The sequence below is a fragment of the Pelobates fuscus genome, chromosome 5, assembly GCF_036172605.1.
Source record: "Pelobates fuscus isolate aPelFus1 chromosome 5, aPelFus1.pri, whole genome shotgun sequence".
NCBI lineage: Eukaryota > Metazoa > Chordata > Amphibia > Anura > Pelobatidae > Pelobates > Pelobates fuscus.
The window spans coordinates 168110996-168127506 of NC_086321.1; the positions used below are offsets into that span (position 1 = coordinate 168110996).

At 38.9% G+C, this 16511-nt stretch overlaps 1 protein-coding gene across 1 annotated transcript in view; it reads right to left on the minus strand.

Moving 5' to 3' along the window:
* GRK3 (G protein-coupled receptor kinase 3) overlaps nt 1-16175 on the minus strand; it is a 268042-nt gene extending 251867 nt beyond the window's left edge. The window contains exon 1 of the mRNA XM_063454643.1: nt 15984-16175. Coding sequence (XP_063310713.1) covers nt 15984-16096 — 113 coding nt within the window. The 5' untranslated portion in view covers nt 16097-16175. The remainder of the gene's footprint in view (nt 1-15983) is intronic.
* Between the last annotated feature and the right edge of the window lie 336 nt (nt 16176-16511).

Consider the following 16511-nt stretch of genomic DNA (forward strand, 5'->3'; position numbering starts at 1 on the left):
GCAGGAACTTCAAATGTGGATGTCCTGGTCATTTAAATGTATTGTTTTAATGCATCATCTACAGGGAATTAAAATTACAGGGACATATCCAGGCTAGATTTCTTTTACATGCTTTTCCCCCCTCTACATCACCTTTGTAGACAATGTTCGTAACAAAATTTAAAAGCTACATTTTTATTCATAGCGGAAGATGCAATTTTGCCAAGTGACATGTCTACTTTCAACTGAAAATGCTAAGCTCCATTATCACTTTTCACTATAGTGGTAATGGATTAAGGTTTTTTTGGGTTCCATCCCAAAATTATTTTTGGTTTGAAAATACATAAAACGGGGTTACTTAAATAAATATAGCCAGGAATTTCACACTTGACTTGAAGAACCTTTCTAATGTTCCTATATTGGCATTACATTTGAAAATGACTTTGAATTCCAAACAACTCTCTTTAGTGAATAACCCTGAAATGGTCTCCAGGAAAGTTTCCAAACATTCCTGGACAATAATCACTACAATAAGCTTTAACAGTGATGGCACAGAGTGTCGCTTTAAAATGAAACAACTAAAGACCAAAAAGTGCATAAAAAACAGAAAGGTTCTTAATAAAAGTCTAGTTCTTACAAATCAGTAAACAAACATTATCAACAGGATAAATAACTTCATACGTCTTTAAAAAAAGTTTAAAAAAAATAAAGCCTCATCCACAACAGTCTATACTATAACAGTGTTTACATGTAATATTTCACATTTAGTTTATGTGGTTCAGGAAGCTCGATGTAACATGTTTGCAATTAGAATGAATGCTCTAAATAAAAAAAAAAAGTCACATAAAACATATAAAAATTAGCTGTGATCGTAAGATGTGCAGTCAAGGTTAGGTCTCACTTCACTATTGTTACTTTGCTGCAATGATAACAAACCCTTGGTATTACCATGATGCCTAGGAGAGTTGGGCATCATTGTGCTTAAAAAAGGGACACTATAAGTACTAAAACAACTTTAGCAGTTTTGGTTTATAGATCCTGCCCCAGCAGTCTCACTAATCAATTCTCTGCCATTAAGGAGTTAAATCCCTTTTGTATATGCAGCCCTAGTCACACCTCCCTGCATGTGACTTACACAGCCTTCCTAAACTGTTCTTGTGAAGGGTCATCTAAGGTTTACACTTCCTTTATTGCAAATTCTGTTTAATTTTAGAAATTCTTATCTCCTGCTCCATTAATAGCATGATAGACCCTGCAGGAGCCTCCTGTGTGCTTAAAGTTTAATTTACAGAGCAGGAGATATAAACTTCTCCAGCAAATTAATATCGGATTGAAAATTAAATGTTTTTGTGTGAGTCACAGCCAGGGGAGCTGTGGTTACGGCTGTAGAAACAAAGTGAGGTAGGGATATGGATAGAATGCCACACACAAATCCAAATAGGTTATGGTAGGGAAAACTTGTGATTGAAAACCCCTTCCACCTGAAGTCTGTGGATAGTTAAATACAATGTTAAACAAAAATCTGCACACTAGTCAATCCATAAGATTTTTGTTTAACATTGTATTAACCATCCACAGACTTCAGGTGGAAGGGGTTTTCAAATATAATTTTTCCCCACCCTAACCTATTTGGATTTTGCTGGGATTGTGTACCGAAACATCTGCACAGAATATGGGCTGGGCCTTCAAAAAAAATTTTTTCAAAAATTGGAAGATGGCACAAAGGGTAATTGAGAATGACAGGGCTGAGATTCTCTGGGACTCTTAGATCCAGACAGACAAGCAAGTAGTGGCCAACCAACCTAACGTGGTGGTAGGCAAGAAACGAAATACTGCAGTGGAGGATGGGGCAATACCAAGTGTAACATCAGGAAGAAGGAAGATGAGATGGTGGACAAATACCTCGGATTGAAAGAAGAGCTGGAACAGATGTGGAAAGTGAAAGCAGCAGTAGTCCCAGTTTTGGCTGGAGCACTTGGGGCTGTGACCTAAAATGGGGGAGTGATTTCGGCAGATTCCAGGTAGAACATCTGAGATTGCTGTCCATAGAAGTGCAGTACTAGGAATATACTGCGCAGAACTGTCAGACTCTATACCACCCAGTATAATTAGATTATATATACACACATGCATGAGATATTTCATTTTTATAGAATATATATATATATATATATATATTTTACACACATACAATAATTTATGTGCACTGTAAGGACAACTGATAAGTGTGTATAAATGAAAAAAATATATATGCCATGATTATATATGCAGTTTCCATTCTTCCCTTTATGGAGTGGAGATAGAGACAGAGACTTTATTTTTAAACCGGGCATTGCATCTATTGGGGTTAATTAGAACTTAGCAGGGGGGAGATCTCCACCAGCTGCCATTCCAGGATGCAGCAGATTCAATTTGTAATTCATTATGAAACTAAAATTATATATATATATATATATATATATATATATATATATATATACATATACACATATACAGGGAGTGCAGAATTATTAGGCAAGTTGTATTTTTGAGGATTAATTTTATTATTGAACAACAACCATGTTCTCAATGAACCCAAAAAACTCATTAATATCAAAGCTGAAGATTTTTGGAAGTAGTTTTTAGTTTGTTTTTAGTTATAGCTATTTTAGGGGGATATCTGTGTGTGCAGGTGACTATTACTGTGCATAATTATTAGGCAACTTAACAAAAAACAAATATATACCCATTTCAATTATTTATTTTTACCAGTGAAACCAATATAACATCTCAACATTCACAAATATACATTTCTGACATTCAAAAACATAACAAAAACAAATCAGTGACCAATATAGCCACCTTTCTTTGCAAGGACACTCAAAAGCCTGCCATTCATGGATTCTGTCAGTGTTTTGATCTGTTCACCATCAACATTGCGTGCAGCAGCAACCACAGCCTCCCAGACACTGTTCAGAGAGGTGTACTGTTTTCCCTCCTTGTAAATCTCACATTTGATGATGGACCACAGGTTCTCAATGGGGTTCAGATCAGGTGAACAAGGAGGCCATGTCATTAGATTTTCTTCTTTTATACCCTTTCTTGCCAGCCACGCTGTGGAGTACTTGGACGCGTGTGATGGAGCATTGTCCTGCATGAAAATCATGTTTTTCTTGAAGGATGCAGACTTCTTCCTGTACCACTGCTTGAAGAAGGTGTGTTCCAGAAACTGGGAGTTGAGCTTGACTCCATCCTCAACTCGAAAAGGCCCCACAAGCTCATCTTTGATGATACCAGCCCAAACCAGTACTCCACCTCCACCTTGCTGGCGTCTGAGTCGGACTGGAGCTCTCTGCCCTTTACCAATCCATCCATCTGGCCCATCAAGACTCACTCTCATTTCATCAGTCCATAAAACCTTAGAAAAATCAGTCTTGAGATATTTCTTGTCCCAGTCTTGACGTTTCAGCTTGTGTGTCTTGTTCAGTGGTGGTCGTCTTTCAGCCTTTATTACCTTGGCCATGTCTCTGAGTATTGCACACCTTGTGCTTTCGGGCACTCCAGTGATGTTGCAGCTCTGAAATATGGCCAAACTGGTGGCAAGTGGCATCTTGGCAGCTGCACGCTTGACTTTTCTCAGTTCATGGGCAGTTATTTTGCGCCTTGGTTTCTCCACACGCTTCTTGCGACCCTGTTGACTATTTTGAATGAAACGCTTGATTGTTCGATGATCACGCTTCAGAAGCTTTGCAATTTTAAGAGTGCTGCATCCCTCTGCAAGATATCTCACTATTTTTAACTTTTCTGAGCCTGTCAAGTCCTTCTTTTGACCCATTTTGCCAAAGGAAAGGAGGTTGCCTAATAATTATGCACACCTGATATAGAGTGTTGATGTCATTAGACCACACCCCTTCTCATTACAGAGATGCACATTACCTAATATGCTTAATTGGTAGTAGGCTTTCGAACCTATACAGCTTGGAGTAAGACAACATGCATAAAGAGGATGATGTGGTCAAAATACTCATTTGCCTAATAATTCTGCACGCAGTGTATACATATACACACACACACACACCGTATATACTCGAGTATAAGCCGACCCGAATATAAGCCGAGGCCCCTAATTTTACCCCAAAAAACTGGGAAAACTTATTGACTCGAGTATAAGACTAGGGTGGGAAATGCAGCAGCTACTGGTAAATTTCTAAATAAAATTAGATCCTAAAAAAATTATATTAATTGAATATTTATTTACAGTGTGTGTATATAATGAATGCAGTGTGTGTATGAATGCAATGTGTGTGTGTGTGTATGAGTGCAGTGTGTGTGTGTGTAGCAGAGCCTTGGTGGGGGGTGGGCATTTTTATTATTATTTTAATAATTTTTTTGTTAAATGATTTTTTATTATTTATATTTTTTATAAATTTTTTCATCCCCCCTCCCTGCTTGATACATGGCTGGGAGGGGGGCTCTCACTCCCTGGTGGTCCAGTGGTGTGCACTGTGTAGGAGGGGGCTGGCAAACAGGGGGCTGTGGGGGCTGCAGAGCGTTTACTTACCTCTCCTGCAGCTCCCTTCTCCTCCGCACCGGTCCAGTCAGCTCCCAGTGTAAGTCTCGCGGCCGCACTATGACCCCGCGGCTCTCGCGAGACTTAGACTGGGAGCTGACCGGACCGTCGCGGAGGAGAAGGGAGCTGACAGGAGCTGCAGGAGAGGTAAGTAAACTCTCTGCAGCCCCCGTCTGTATTACGGCTTGTACTCGAATGAATATATGAAATATATATACACACACACACACAATATCACAAAAGTGAGTACACCCCTCACATTTTTGTAACTATTTAATTATACCTTTTCATGTGACAACACTGAACAAATGACACTACTACAATGTCAAGTAGTAAGTGTACAGCCTGTATAACAGTGTAAGTTTGCAGTCCCCTCAAAATAATGCAACACACAGCCATTAATGTCTAAACCATTGGCAACAAAAGTGAGTACACCCCTAGGTAGAAATGTCAAAATTTGGCCCAATTAGCCATTTTCCCTCCCTGGTGTCATGCAACTCATTCGTGTTACAAGGTCTCAGGTGTGAATTCGGAGCAGGTGTGTTAAATTTGGTGTTATAACTCTCACACTCTCATACTGGTCACTGGAAGTTCAACATGGCACCTCATGGCAAATAACTCTTTCAGAATCTTAAAAAAAAAAAAAAAAAAAAAAGAATTGTTGCTCTACATAAAGATGGCCTAGGCTAGAAGAAGATTGCCAAGACCCTGAAACTGAGTTGCAGTACTGTGGGCAAGACCATACAGCAGGTTCCACTCATAACAGGCCTCGTCATGGTCAACCAAAGAAGTTGAGTGCACGTGCTCGGCATCATATCCAGAGGTTGTCTTTGGGAAATAGACATATGAGTGCTGCCGGCATTGCTGCAGAAGTTGAAGGGGTGGGTGGGGGGGTCTGTCAGTGTTCAGACCATATGCCGCATACAGCATCAAATTTGTCTGCATGGCTGTTGTCCCAGAAGGAAGCCCCTTCCAAAGATGGTGCACAAGAAAGCCGGCAAACAGTTTGCTGAAGACAAGCAGACTAAAGACATGGATTACTGGAACCATGTCCTGTGGTCCAATGAGGCCAATATAAACTATTTTTTTCAGATGGTGTCAAGCTTGTGTTGCAGCAACCAGGTGAAGAGTACAAAGACAAGTGTGTCTAGCCTACAGTCAAGCATGGTGGTAGGAGTGTCAGTCTGGGCCTGCATGAGTGCTGCCAGCACTGGGGAGCTTTAGTTCGAGGGAACCATAAATGCCAAAATGTAGTGTGACATACTGAAGCAGAGCATTATCCCCTCCCTTCGGAGACTGGGCCGCAGGGCGGTATTCCAACATGATAATGACCCCAAACACACCTCCAAGATGACCACTGCCTTTCTAAAAAAGCTGAAGGGAAAGGTGGTGGACTGGCCAAGCATGTCTCCAGACCTAAACCCTATTGAGCATCTGTGGGGCATCCTCAAACAGAAGGTGGGGAGCGCAACGTCTCTAACATCCACCAGCTCTATGATGTCATCATGGAGGAGTGGAAGAGGACTCCAGTGGCAAGCTGTGAAGCTCTGGTGAACTACATGCCCATGAGGGTTAAGGCAGTGCTGGAAAATAATGGTGGCCACACAAAATATTGACACTTTGGGCCCAATTTGGACATTTCCAGTTAGGGGTGTACTCACATTTGTTGCCAACGGTCTAGACATTAATGGCTGTGTGTGGAGTTATTTTGAGGGGCAGCAAATTTACTGTACAATTAGCACTGAAGAAATGACACTGCTACAATGTAAAGTAGTGTCTCATGAAAAGATATAATAAAATATTTACAAAAATGTGAGGGGTGTACTCACTTGTGAGATACTGTATACACAAAATTATATATATATATATATATATATATATATATACACACACACACACACTTTGCATCATGAAATAACTTCAATAAGTACACATTTAGCAGAAAACATTTTTCATATTACTTTTTAGGGTACTAATACAACTGAAAAATTAAATACAAATATACCATAATACATTTATAGATCTGAATGTTTTTAAATGGCCAATGAAGGAAATTCTTCTGGAGCATATGGCTGGGACATTAAGTGAATGAATTACCTTACGAGAGCAATATTTGAAGAAAAAAAAAAAAAAAAAAACTATACAGTTTGATTTATAGGTTCTCATTTGATATATAGTGATATATGATAAACTTGTACATTTTAAACTACCACACTTTATAATAGAAGGAAATAAGTAATAATATTACTGCCACTCCTCATCTTGTACAGCTTATATTTTAAAGATTATGTAGCTAGCCATCTAGGCAAAGAATTATGTCACACAAGAACAGGATAAGCAGCTTCTGCCTGTACTTACACATGCATGGAACCGATCAGGATTATGAAAAAAGTAAGACAAGCACTAGACCATGATTCTATCAATGAAATAGAGAATCATGGGAGTTGTAGTTCATCAACATCTGGAGGGCCGGAGTTTGGGGAAGCCTGCACTACACAGATAAGACAGAATGGAAAAGAAATGGAAGCTGGGGGTTGGATAAGGCAGGTTATGACAGAGGAAAGTAGGTCTTTTGTATCTTTCAAACAAACAAAGGTTGCTCTCAATTTAAAAGATCTGTCATAGTTAAAATACCTGCTTGTAAGATTGTGATCAAGAGTCGGACATAGCTACCACCATATTTATCATAATCTAATATGTACATATGAGAAATATATATATATATATAATTTATATATAAAACAAAACATGTGTTGAAAAGAAATATCTGCATGCATGTGACAAAACGTTTATTTAACAGCAGGTGTGTATTTAAGAAAAACAATCAGAAAATGTAACATGTAACAGAAAATGGCCGAGCTACATGAAAAGAAAAAATAGCGAATAAAAAGCTACTTAGTACGAAAAAAAAAAAAAAAAATTGTTGAAAAATAAGTGGCTGTTAAATAGAACACTTAGTTGAATAGTAACTGGAGGCAAACTGTGCTCCAGCCATAGTGCAGTTTAAAATGTATACAAATGTCAGGCCAGTTCCAAAAGGCAAGTGTTGTATCTTTAAGTATGAGAGTCAGTTCAGCCAACCTACCAAACAGGGCTACCCCTAAAGGACGCCTATACAGGCATACATTCATGTTTTTCAGGGAATGTCAGACATGGTGAGGAGAGTGGGGAATAGATTGAGCTACTCACATGGTTTAAGAAGGCAGCAAAAACATCATGGTTTGCACTGGCTTGAGCAGACGTTTTAATTTTGTCTTTCCATGAATGATGCTGCCACCATGCAAACGCTTTATCTTTTAAAACCACTTCTACTGAATAGGAAAGCAGGAGAAGGGCCAGGGTTGTCTGGCTTTTCAGAGAGAGAGTAAGAACATGAACGATTTAATACACAATTTACAGGACTGCCACCAAAACCTTACATTTCTCATATTGTTTCTCCTTCCCCAAACTGTTCTTATGTACTGATCTATTTATCTTTAAAAAAAAAAATCATGACAAAGTAGGGACCTCCAACATTTGACAAATGTGACAAAAGGGTGGAGCTTAATCAAGCCGTATTAAATGTTTAAGACAGTGCCTATTTTATATAAAAAATATATATATATGTGAACATTTTCATATTTTATAATTAACAAACATAACAAACATGTTTAACAAACAAGTTATTTCTAGAACATTTGAACAAACAATGTGACCCTTTTGACTTATTTTTCTGGCACAACTACTGAGAACTTAGTAGTGAATGGGTTAATGTGCAAAACCAACAGACTCTTAAAAGTATTACCATCTGAATTATTTTGGAAGTACTACTCCCACTATTGCTACTTGTAGTAACAGACAGTCAAGTTAGGACTTAGAGTGGTTGTTTTGACAATAGTGATGATATAAAACACAAAACAACAGCATTACTGTATCTATAGAACAGAGCTACATTAATCTGTAGTGGTTCTGGTGACTATAGTGTCCCTTTAAAAAAACAAACAAAAAAAAAAAACTTGCTTCTACACAATTGGGTTAAGGATAAAATATATATATATATATATATATATATATATATATATATTTTGTATACTGTTTGAGTGGACGTAATCACAACCTTCTTCAAAGCTAGAATTGTCATCTTACACAAATATGTAGAATATAATACACAACTCTAAGCAATGCGAACGACAATAAGGGACTAACCCCTTAAGGACACATGACGTGTGACATGTCATGATTCCCTTTTATTCCAGAAGTTTTGTCCTTAAGGGGCTAAAGGAGTAAAAAAAAGGGGTGTTTAACCCTACAATGCAAACATTGGAGGGTGAAAACTGCAAGGCCACTGCACCCACACCAGGTCATTGACATAAAGCAGTCTGGGTGCGGTTAGTGGTCTTTAAAAAAATAAATAAAATAAAAAAAGGGGGGGCATGGTAAAATTAATAAACCCAATTACATACTTCTTTGAAATTATCTTTTCCAGGTTTTGCATATCAATCTACATCCATCAACAATAATTTAGTAGCATATCATAATCAAGACACCACCAAAACATAATATTGAAAAATCGGCTCCCCTCTGCTCCCTCGCGCGGTTTAATGATGACGGGAGCCAGAATATGACGTAATTCCTGCTCCCAGCATCACTACAGGGAGCAAAGAAGAGCTGCTTGAAGATCACTGCTTCCTCACACTCCGGATGAGCGAGCAGCCCCACTGGACCCCAGGGAATGACCACTCAGCTATCCCAAAAGGTAGGGAGGCTGGGTGGATTCAAATTAACACCACCCCCCCCCCCCCCCCCCCCCAAATAATGAGGGTGCACTCCAGATGATTTTCGGGAAAACAACTGTTTGTGTATTTTTTTCCTTATAAGCAATAAAAGTAACAGTGTATCTTTTCCCCTGGAGTGCACCCTCTTTATTTGGATCATCATCATCATCAACTTTTTGCGGATAGCACCGGGGTAAAAAAAAGTTAACTTTGTACTTTAAAAAGGTGAGTGCCGGGGGCAGGGCCGGACTGCCAAGCAGAGCAGACACATGGCACTATAGCTCCTGCTATTTTTCAGGCAATTTGGTCCCAAAAACGCAACTTCTGGAGCTGAGTCAGGACAGGCAACTGCACTGAGAAGTGCCAGTACTGGAGAACAATCAGCGACCTGATTCTGGGCCCCTTTTGGGGGGAACACAGAACCCTAAGACCGAGGCCTAGTCAAGCCTATCCAGGTGGTGAGTAGGGTGGACGGCCGCTGCCCTGCTATCCTGCCTGGCTGCAACATGGGGGTCCCCTAACTCAGTGGGGTGATGGCCCTGCTTCCCCCCTTTGGGCCAGTGGGGGTCATTCCGGCCTACCCTGGGGCTCTTACCCGAGCGGAGACTTCACCTCAGAGACATCACCTAAGATGGCGGCTGGGCCTGACCGGCACGCTATGGAGGAAGAGGCCCCTCCTTGGGGCTCTTGGCGCTCACTGCGGGCTACTCAGGGAGAAATCATTTGAGCAACCTACCTAACCTGAGACCCAAACTGGAGTGCTCCAATCGACACCGAGGACCTTGAGCGGAGATCAGCTGACTGACAAAGCGGCTCCAAGGGTATTCAGGCTGCAAGCTGGCACGATCTGGTGAAGCCGAGCCACACATACAACGGCCGCGGTTCACTATGAAGACCTCACACATACCCAGCTCCCAACCGCAACCGGCTGATACCGCCCGACAAGCTACACCACAGCTTAATTATTCACAGATGGAGCTGAGAAACACAGAACTGTGACCTGCCTGTGATGGGAGTTGGCTGCTCTCTGCACAGGGACTGGGGCTGCCTACTTTCTGCCTCCTGAATAACCACAATCAGGATCATGTCCACCTCTCCTCAGGGAGGAGAGTCTCTGTCCGGGGACCCAGGGTTCTTTAACCACGGTGGCATACATTTTCCTTTTTTTTTTTTTTTTTTTTTTTTTTAAGCAACACTAACCATGCCATCTTGCCTAGCAAACCTGTCTCTCTCACTCAATCTATATTAATTATGATTTCAGTTTTAGCCTGCACTTCCATCTCTCCAGCCTGTTAATTTAGCTAATATGTCTAAACAGATTCACAATTAACATACTCAGGCAAATATAACTGTATGTATACAATCTGTTAGCTCTTGACGTAAAATGCTAATAATATGCTCAGATAGTGCAGTGATGTGACCTTATGTACCAAGCAAGTCTCAGCTATGTCCAGCTAGCATGTTAATCCCCATAGGCTGCATGATTGACCAGTTTACTGGATTACTTAATATCGAGACAGGCAGATCTTTTGTGCAACCATGATTTACTGTGTAACCTCTAACATGTTTCCCATCCTGAATATAAAAAAAAAAACTGTGCTATGTATTTTAATGCCATACCTTTGTTAATGTATGTTTCCGTACCTGCTTGCACTAGCTATCGTGGCAGTGCAAACATGATTGTTCACGCTAAGCACAAATAAAATAAAAAATAAAGGTGAGTGCCAAACATGCATGTAGATAGATAACGATATATATGACGATGCCGGCGACGTCATTACAGAATCACGTCACATTTGGGGCGGAGCTTGCTCGCACATAAGCTGCTAGGACACTGGTCACAACACGCTGCACCTGGGGTGAGTCAATTTCTTCATTTATCTTTCCTATATAAATGCTTATCGTCTATTGTCAATGTATCCTTGATCCTGTAGAAAGTACCTCTGGTGGGACTGAAACGTTATCTTTTAATGGATTTATAATAAAGAATTTTGAAACTTTTTACCAAGACCATGAGTGCAGCCACTTTTCTATGGATAATAGATAGATATACATACACACTATTCAGATTACAATTCTGAAAGGCACAATTTAAAAAAATGTAAACATTTTTTTTTTTTTTTTTAAATGCATGTTATTTTAGTATGCAACACAGCACGGAGTTTAAACCCTTCACCACTGCCTAGCTATGGTGAAGTGAAGTGGCTGATGGGAAATTACCATCAGGAATTCAAGTAATACAAATAAATATCTAGGTATATCATACTCGGGAACAAGAAACCAACTATAGTTTTCACAAAAAAAAAAAAAAAAGGGGGGGGGAAGTAACATTATATGACATCACACACACACTTTAATTAAAAAATCCTATTGAAAGAATGGTCTCATGTCCACTCTTGCAAACTGAAGGAGTAAACTTGAAAATGATATGCACCCATTTCTTTTTTCCGATTCTGAAGAAAGGACAACAAAAAACGGAAACCTACATAACTGAAAAAAAAAAAAACACACTGAGGAAATATAAAAAACAGTCATTTCTAATTTCCACCTTTTACAATCAATGGTAAAACAGATCATTCAAAAATGTTCTGCAGAGGTTTTAATCGTAATCATAAAATTAAAAAATAAAGTGTTGCAGAACTTGGCATGAATGACAAGTACTGTACATAGTTTGTATAATTAATATATATATATATATATATATATATATATATATATATAAATTAAATAAATAAAAAAGTCTCTGCCTTGTGGATCAGTTATGCAAAAGGACTGCCTTATTTCATAAAGCTAGAAAATAGCAGTTTGTACCACTTCGAACAAAAATTAAGGGATGCACATATTACTTTATCATACCACTTTTGTTAGAGACACACACAAAAAAAATAAAGTAAAAATAAAAACAACAGAATTAAGGGAATTGTAGTTCAACAACGTCTGCCTGCTTAAGAGGTTACAAGGCAGGTTAATACACCACACAGGCAGTGTTCGACAACTTCAATCGAAACATACAATTACCTTTTTAATTGTGTCTGATGTAGGGGTTTCTAAATGTATGTTGTATTTCACAATGACCTGTAAGAAACATATCAATCTCAGTGTCACTGAGGACATAGTACCATGCAGAGATACCAAGGGTAGGATCATATACGGCACTCTCTATGACAAATCATACCAAACAGAATGAACTGTGCTGCAGGGGCCTATACACACGGATGACAACCCAACAGTCACGTCAATGATATCCTGATCATAGCTGTATCTTCCCCTGTACATGATCTATCTGTACTGGGGTAGGAGATGCTCACAGCAAATGGGGGTCATTGAAAATAGAAGTATAATTACAGCCACTTATGAGTTATCTGGCCCAGACAACAAGTACTAGCCACCATTCTTCCACAAATGAAAACAACTGGCGTTCTATACCATTCCCAACCCTACATTAACTATGTAAATGGACAACAAGTGCGATAGTGAGAGTGAAACAAAACAGCTGCAGAGCCTAATTTCTGGGGACTATGTCCTCTATTGAAGGCAGATATGGAATAGAGTAGAACAGTTTCACCTTGGATTAGGACTAGATCATAGAAGACAAAGATGATACATTTAGAACCTTCACACGATCAATGCCATCACCATAACAGCAAAACTCCCCAACATGGAGTGTTGCTTAAAAGCTTTATCATCAGAACTACAATATTGATTTTGTGCAGGAACCAATAACCATTATACCAATAGGACACACACGCAAACAGGGATGTACACACCATTGCTTCTTGCCAACATGTGCATCACAGTAACAAGTGTGCAGTATAATTCACCACTTCTGCTACTGTACATCACTTCAATAAAAGCACTGTGTATGTACCCATGTGTATGCAGAATCCAAAATTGCTTATTAGGATGAAATACATGCTCTATGATTTTTCATTGTAATTACTTTTAAGGGGGGAGGAGGGAGGGTTGATAAGGGGGGAAAAAAATAGATTTGTAGAAAATGGCAAACAGATTTGCTAATCTAAGGTCAAAACAACCAAACTGGAAATATTACAGAAACCATGTTATTTTTCCCTTTTAACCTACTTGGCCTACAAATTGCACTTCAACAGTCAGTGATCCAAATTTCCTGTTTTAGCAAATAAACTCCAAATATTTACATATTATAACATTCTATTACCAACAAAACTTCATTCAACTGAAATATATTTACATGCCAAATAAGTATAAAAAAGTCTAAATTAAGATTTTTTTCTATATCTGTACATAGTGGCAAAATGTTCACATTTGAATTAACCACATCAATACAAATATGCCACCAAATAATATCCTGACAGCAGATTTAACTGTGGCCTCCTGCAACAGTGTACTGTTTTGAGCAAAGTGGCCAATTAAATGCCATCAGTGATTCGCAAAGGGTTTAGGGATGTGATGGGCAAGATAATATTAAAAAAAAAAAAAAAAAAAAAAGACTAAAAAAGAAATATTTCTAAGAAATAAAGTGGAAGTGACAAAAAGAAAATTGGACTTTTTTTCTCTCAAGTTATGTAAAATTCAAAACTACTTTAATATTTATGTTACTGAATCTAGAAAACCAGGCCTAATAAAAAAAAAATATATATATATATATATACACACACACACACACAGGTTTGATACCCATGATGCAATGCCCCCAACGCCAGGAGGGCAATGGCAGCCTCAGAAGCGATGCCAGCAACTCACAATGACAGGGGGCACCTGCAACTTGCACCCGCCCATTGTCTGTCACTGCAGAGAGCATTGTTGTCCCCTGCATGGCACACTGTATGGAGCGTAAGGGCAGAAATGGTAAGTGACATCATGGCCCCTGCACTCTCTTCTTACACAAGCATTATAAAGCGGTATAAAAGGCAGGGAGGACTGCTAAGTATGCTGAAAGGGGGCTGGTGGAGAGATACAAGGGGTGGCAAGATCAGAGGTTGCATTGTATCTGTGGCTGTGAATGGGAGTGTCTAAATGTTTGGTTGAGTGTGTGTGTGTCAACCTATCAGTAATATATAACTGTGAGTCTGTATCTGCATGTGTGCGAGATTTACGGTTGTGACTATATATGTGCATTTTGAGTGTTTATCTGTGTACCTCTCTGTGTCATTTATTTATTTAAAAAAAAAAAAGGAACCCTATGCACCAGAACTACTACAGTTTAACCCCTTAAGGACATTTGACATGTCATGATTCCCTTTTATTCCAGAAGTTTGGTCCTTAAGGGGTTAATGTAGTCATTTTAGCTTGAATAGCATGTCTATGGCACCATCTCCATTGTAAACACTGCCTTTTCTGTGCAGTTTTCACATTTATCCTCAAGAACACATATAGTGCTGTCTCTCAAACAACCACTAGAGGTGCTTCCTATTAAGGTTCTGCAATATTTGCAGGACAGACATTCAGCATTCTTAAGCTCTGCAAGAAGTTGCCGAACACTCCCCATAAAGATGTATTGGTACAATGCACATCTATATAGACATGCTTAATGGGGAATCACTGGATTGGCTGAGATCATCACTGATCTCAGCGATGTAGAGAGGCAGCTGTGATGAGGTGGTTAATTAAATGATGTCCATATCACTTGGCTCAACCCTACATATGTGACATAACATTGTGGTTAGTTAATAAACAGTGTTTGAGACAAGGAACCATAGGATGGGGTGGCAATGAAAGATTCTCAGCTGACAGCTGTTACAGAACTACAATTACCATGATGATTTGCAAGCATTAAGAGATTTATAGTTGTACAACAGCTTGGTATTTACCGTGTTTTTTTTTTTTTTTTTTTTTAATTCAAACTTTAGCAGAAGAAAAAAATGCTGCATAGTTCAACTCGTCTTCAACAAGTTAAAAGAAAAAAAAAGTGAGATTATACAGTAGGAAACATACAGCTGTCCGTTACCCTGTACAGTATTTATTCGTTTGCATGAGACGTTTATTCACAAGCAACACAGCACCATCCTTGCACATGTACAAGTGGCCTTACTTGTTTTTAACCAGCTCTGTCACCTTTACAAGGTTTTTAATATTTTACAAAGGCCCCGAAATGTGACATTCCAGTCTGGTGTGTGGCAGCCGGGGGATATAGCCACCTTAAGCCTACCATCAGAGGCACTGCCATTTTCTTTGTTCAGCTCTGGTGTTTCATCCACCAGAAATTACTGCTGTACCCTTGCGCATGAGCACGAGTACAACACGAAGATCTAGCGATGTTTCCGTGAGACTGCGCGATCCTCCATAGCCAAACTCACACGATGAGCGAGAAGATGCTGGTTGAGAAAACATTAAGCTCCACTTTTGATCAAGTCACAGTTGGCTTTAAACACAAAGTAGTCCCTACTGTGTCTTATGATATTGTTTGAATTTCATCGAAAACCAATGAGTATCTATCAATAAGCATTACATATTTTTTTAATTTTATGTAATACTCAAAAGTTATATTGCCACCCAATAGGCCACTCATGGTTGAAATTTGCATATTTGAGCTCTTCTCATTCATTTAAATTAGAAATTATAACGGTAATATATAATATAAGCACATATTCTCATTACCAAGAAATCAATAGGCGGGTAAAGACTGGAGGAGAAATTAGATGCACTAGGCCTGTCATTTTAAATAGTCTATCACTTATGTACAAACTTATATTGATAACTGTATACATATAAAAGCATATTACCTGGGCTCAGGTAGCATTATCTTCTTACTGGCTCTAGCTGCTGGCGTTGATTTGCTTTTTTCCATCGCCATCAAATAGCTGACATCAGCCAGCACAGCCTCCAGATCCGCCATGTTTCAGAAGTTTTTAAATTGCAGTTCCAATCCAAGAAATAACCGCAAAACTAAGTCAAAACTATACCCCAATACTGTGGGGGAACAAAGCAAGCCCCCTCCTTTCACACAGCAGCACAAGATTTCCAAAAAAAAAAAAAAAGCCAATACAGTATTCACAAAAGATAAATATGAAATTAAAATATTCTCCAAATTAAAAAAAAAAAAAAATTCCTTCAAGATAGGACAGTCCAATACTTGAGTCACAAGAATAAACAGGTTTCAAATATATATGTATATAGCATTATAGTTGGTTTGCTGTATGGTCTATATTGGGGTCAAAAAAGAACCACAGGTTGGTCATTTGATGTGATTGATCAAGGAGGTTTGATTACTGAGAGTTAATTTAAATGTTTCCACAATATATTAGATGTGT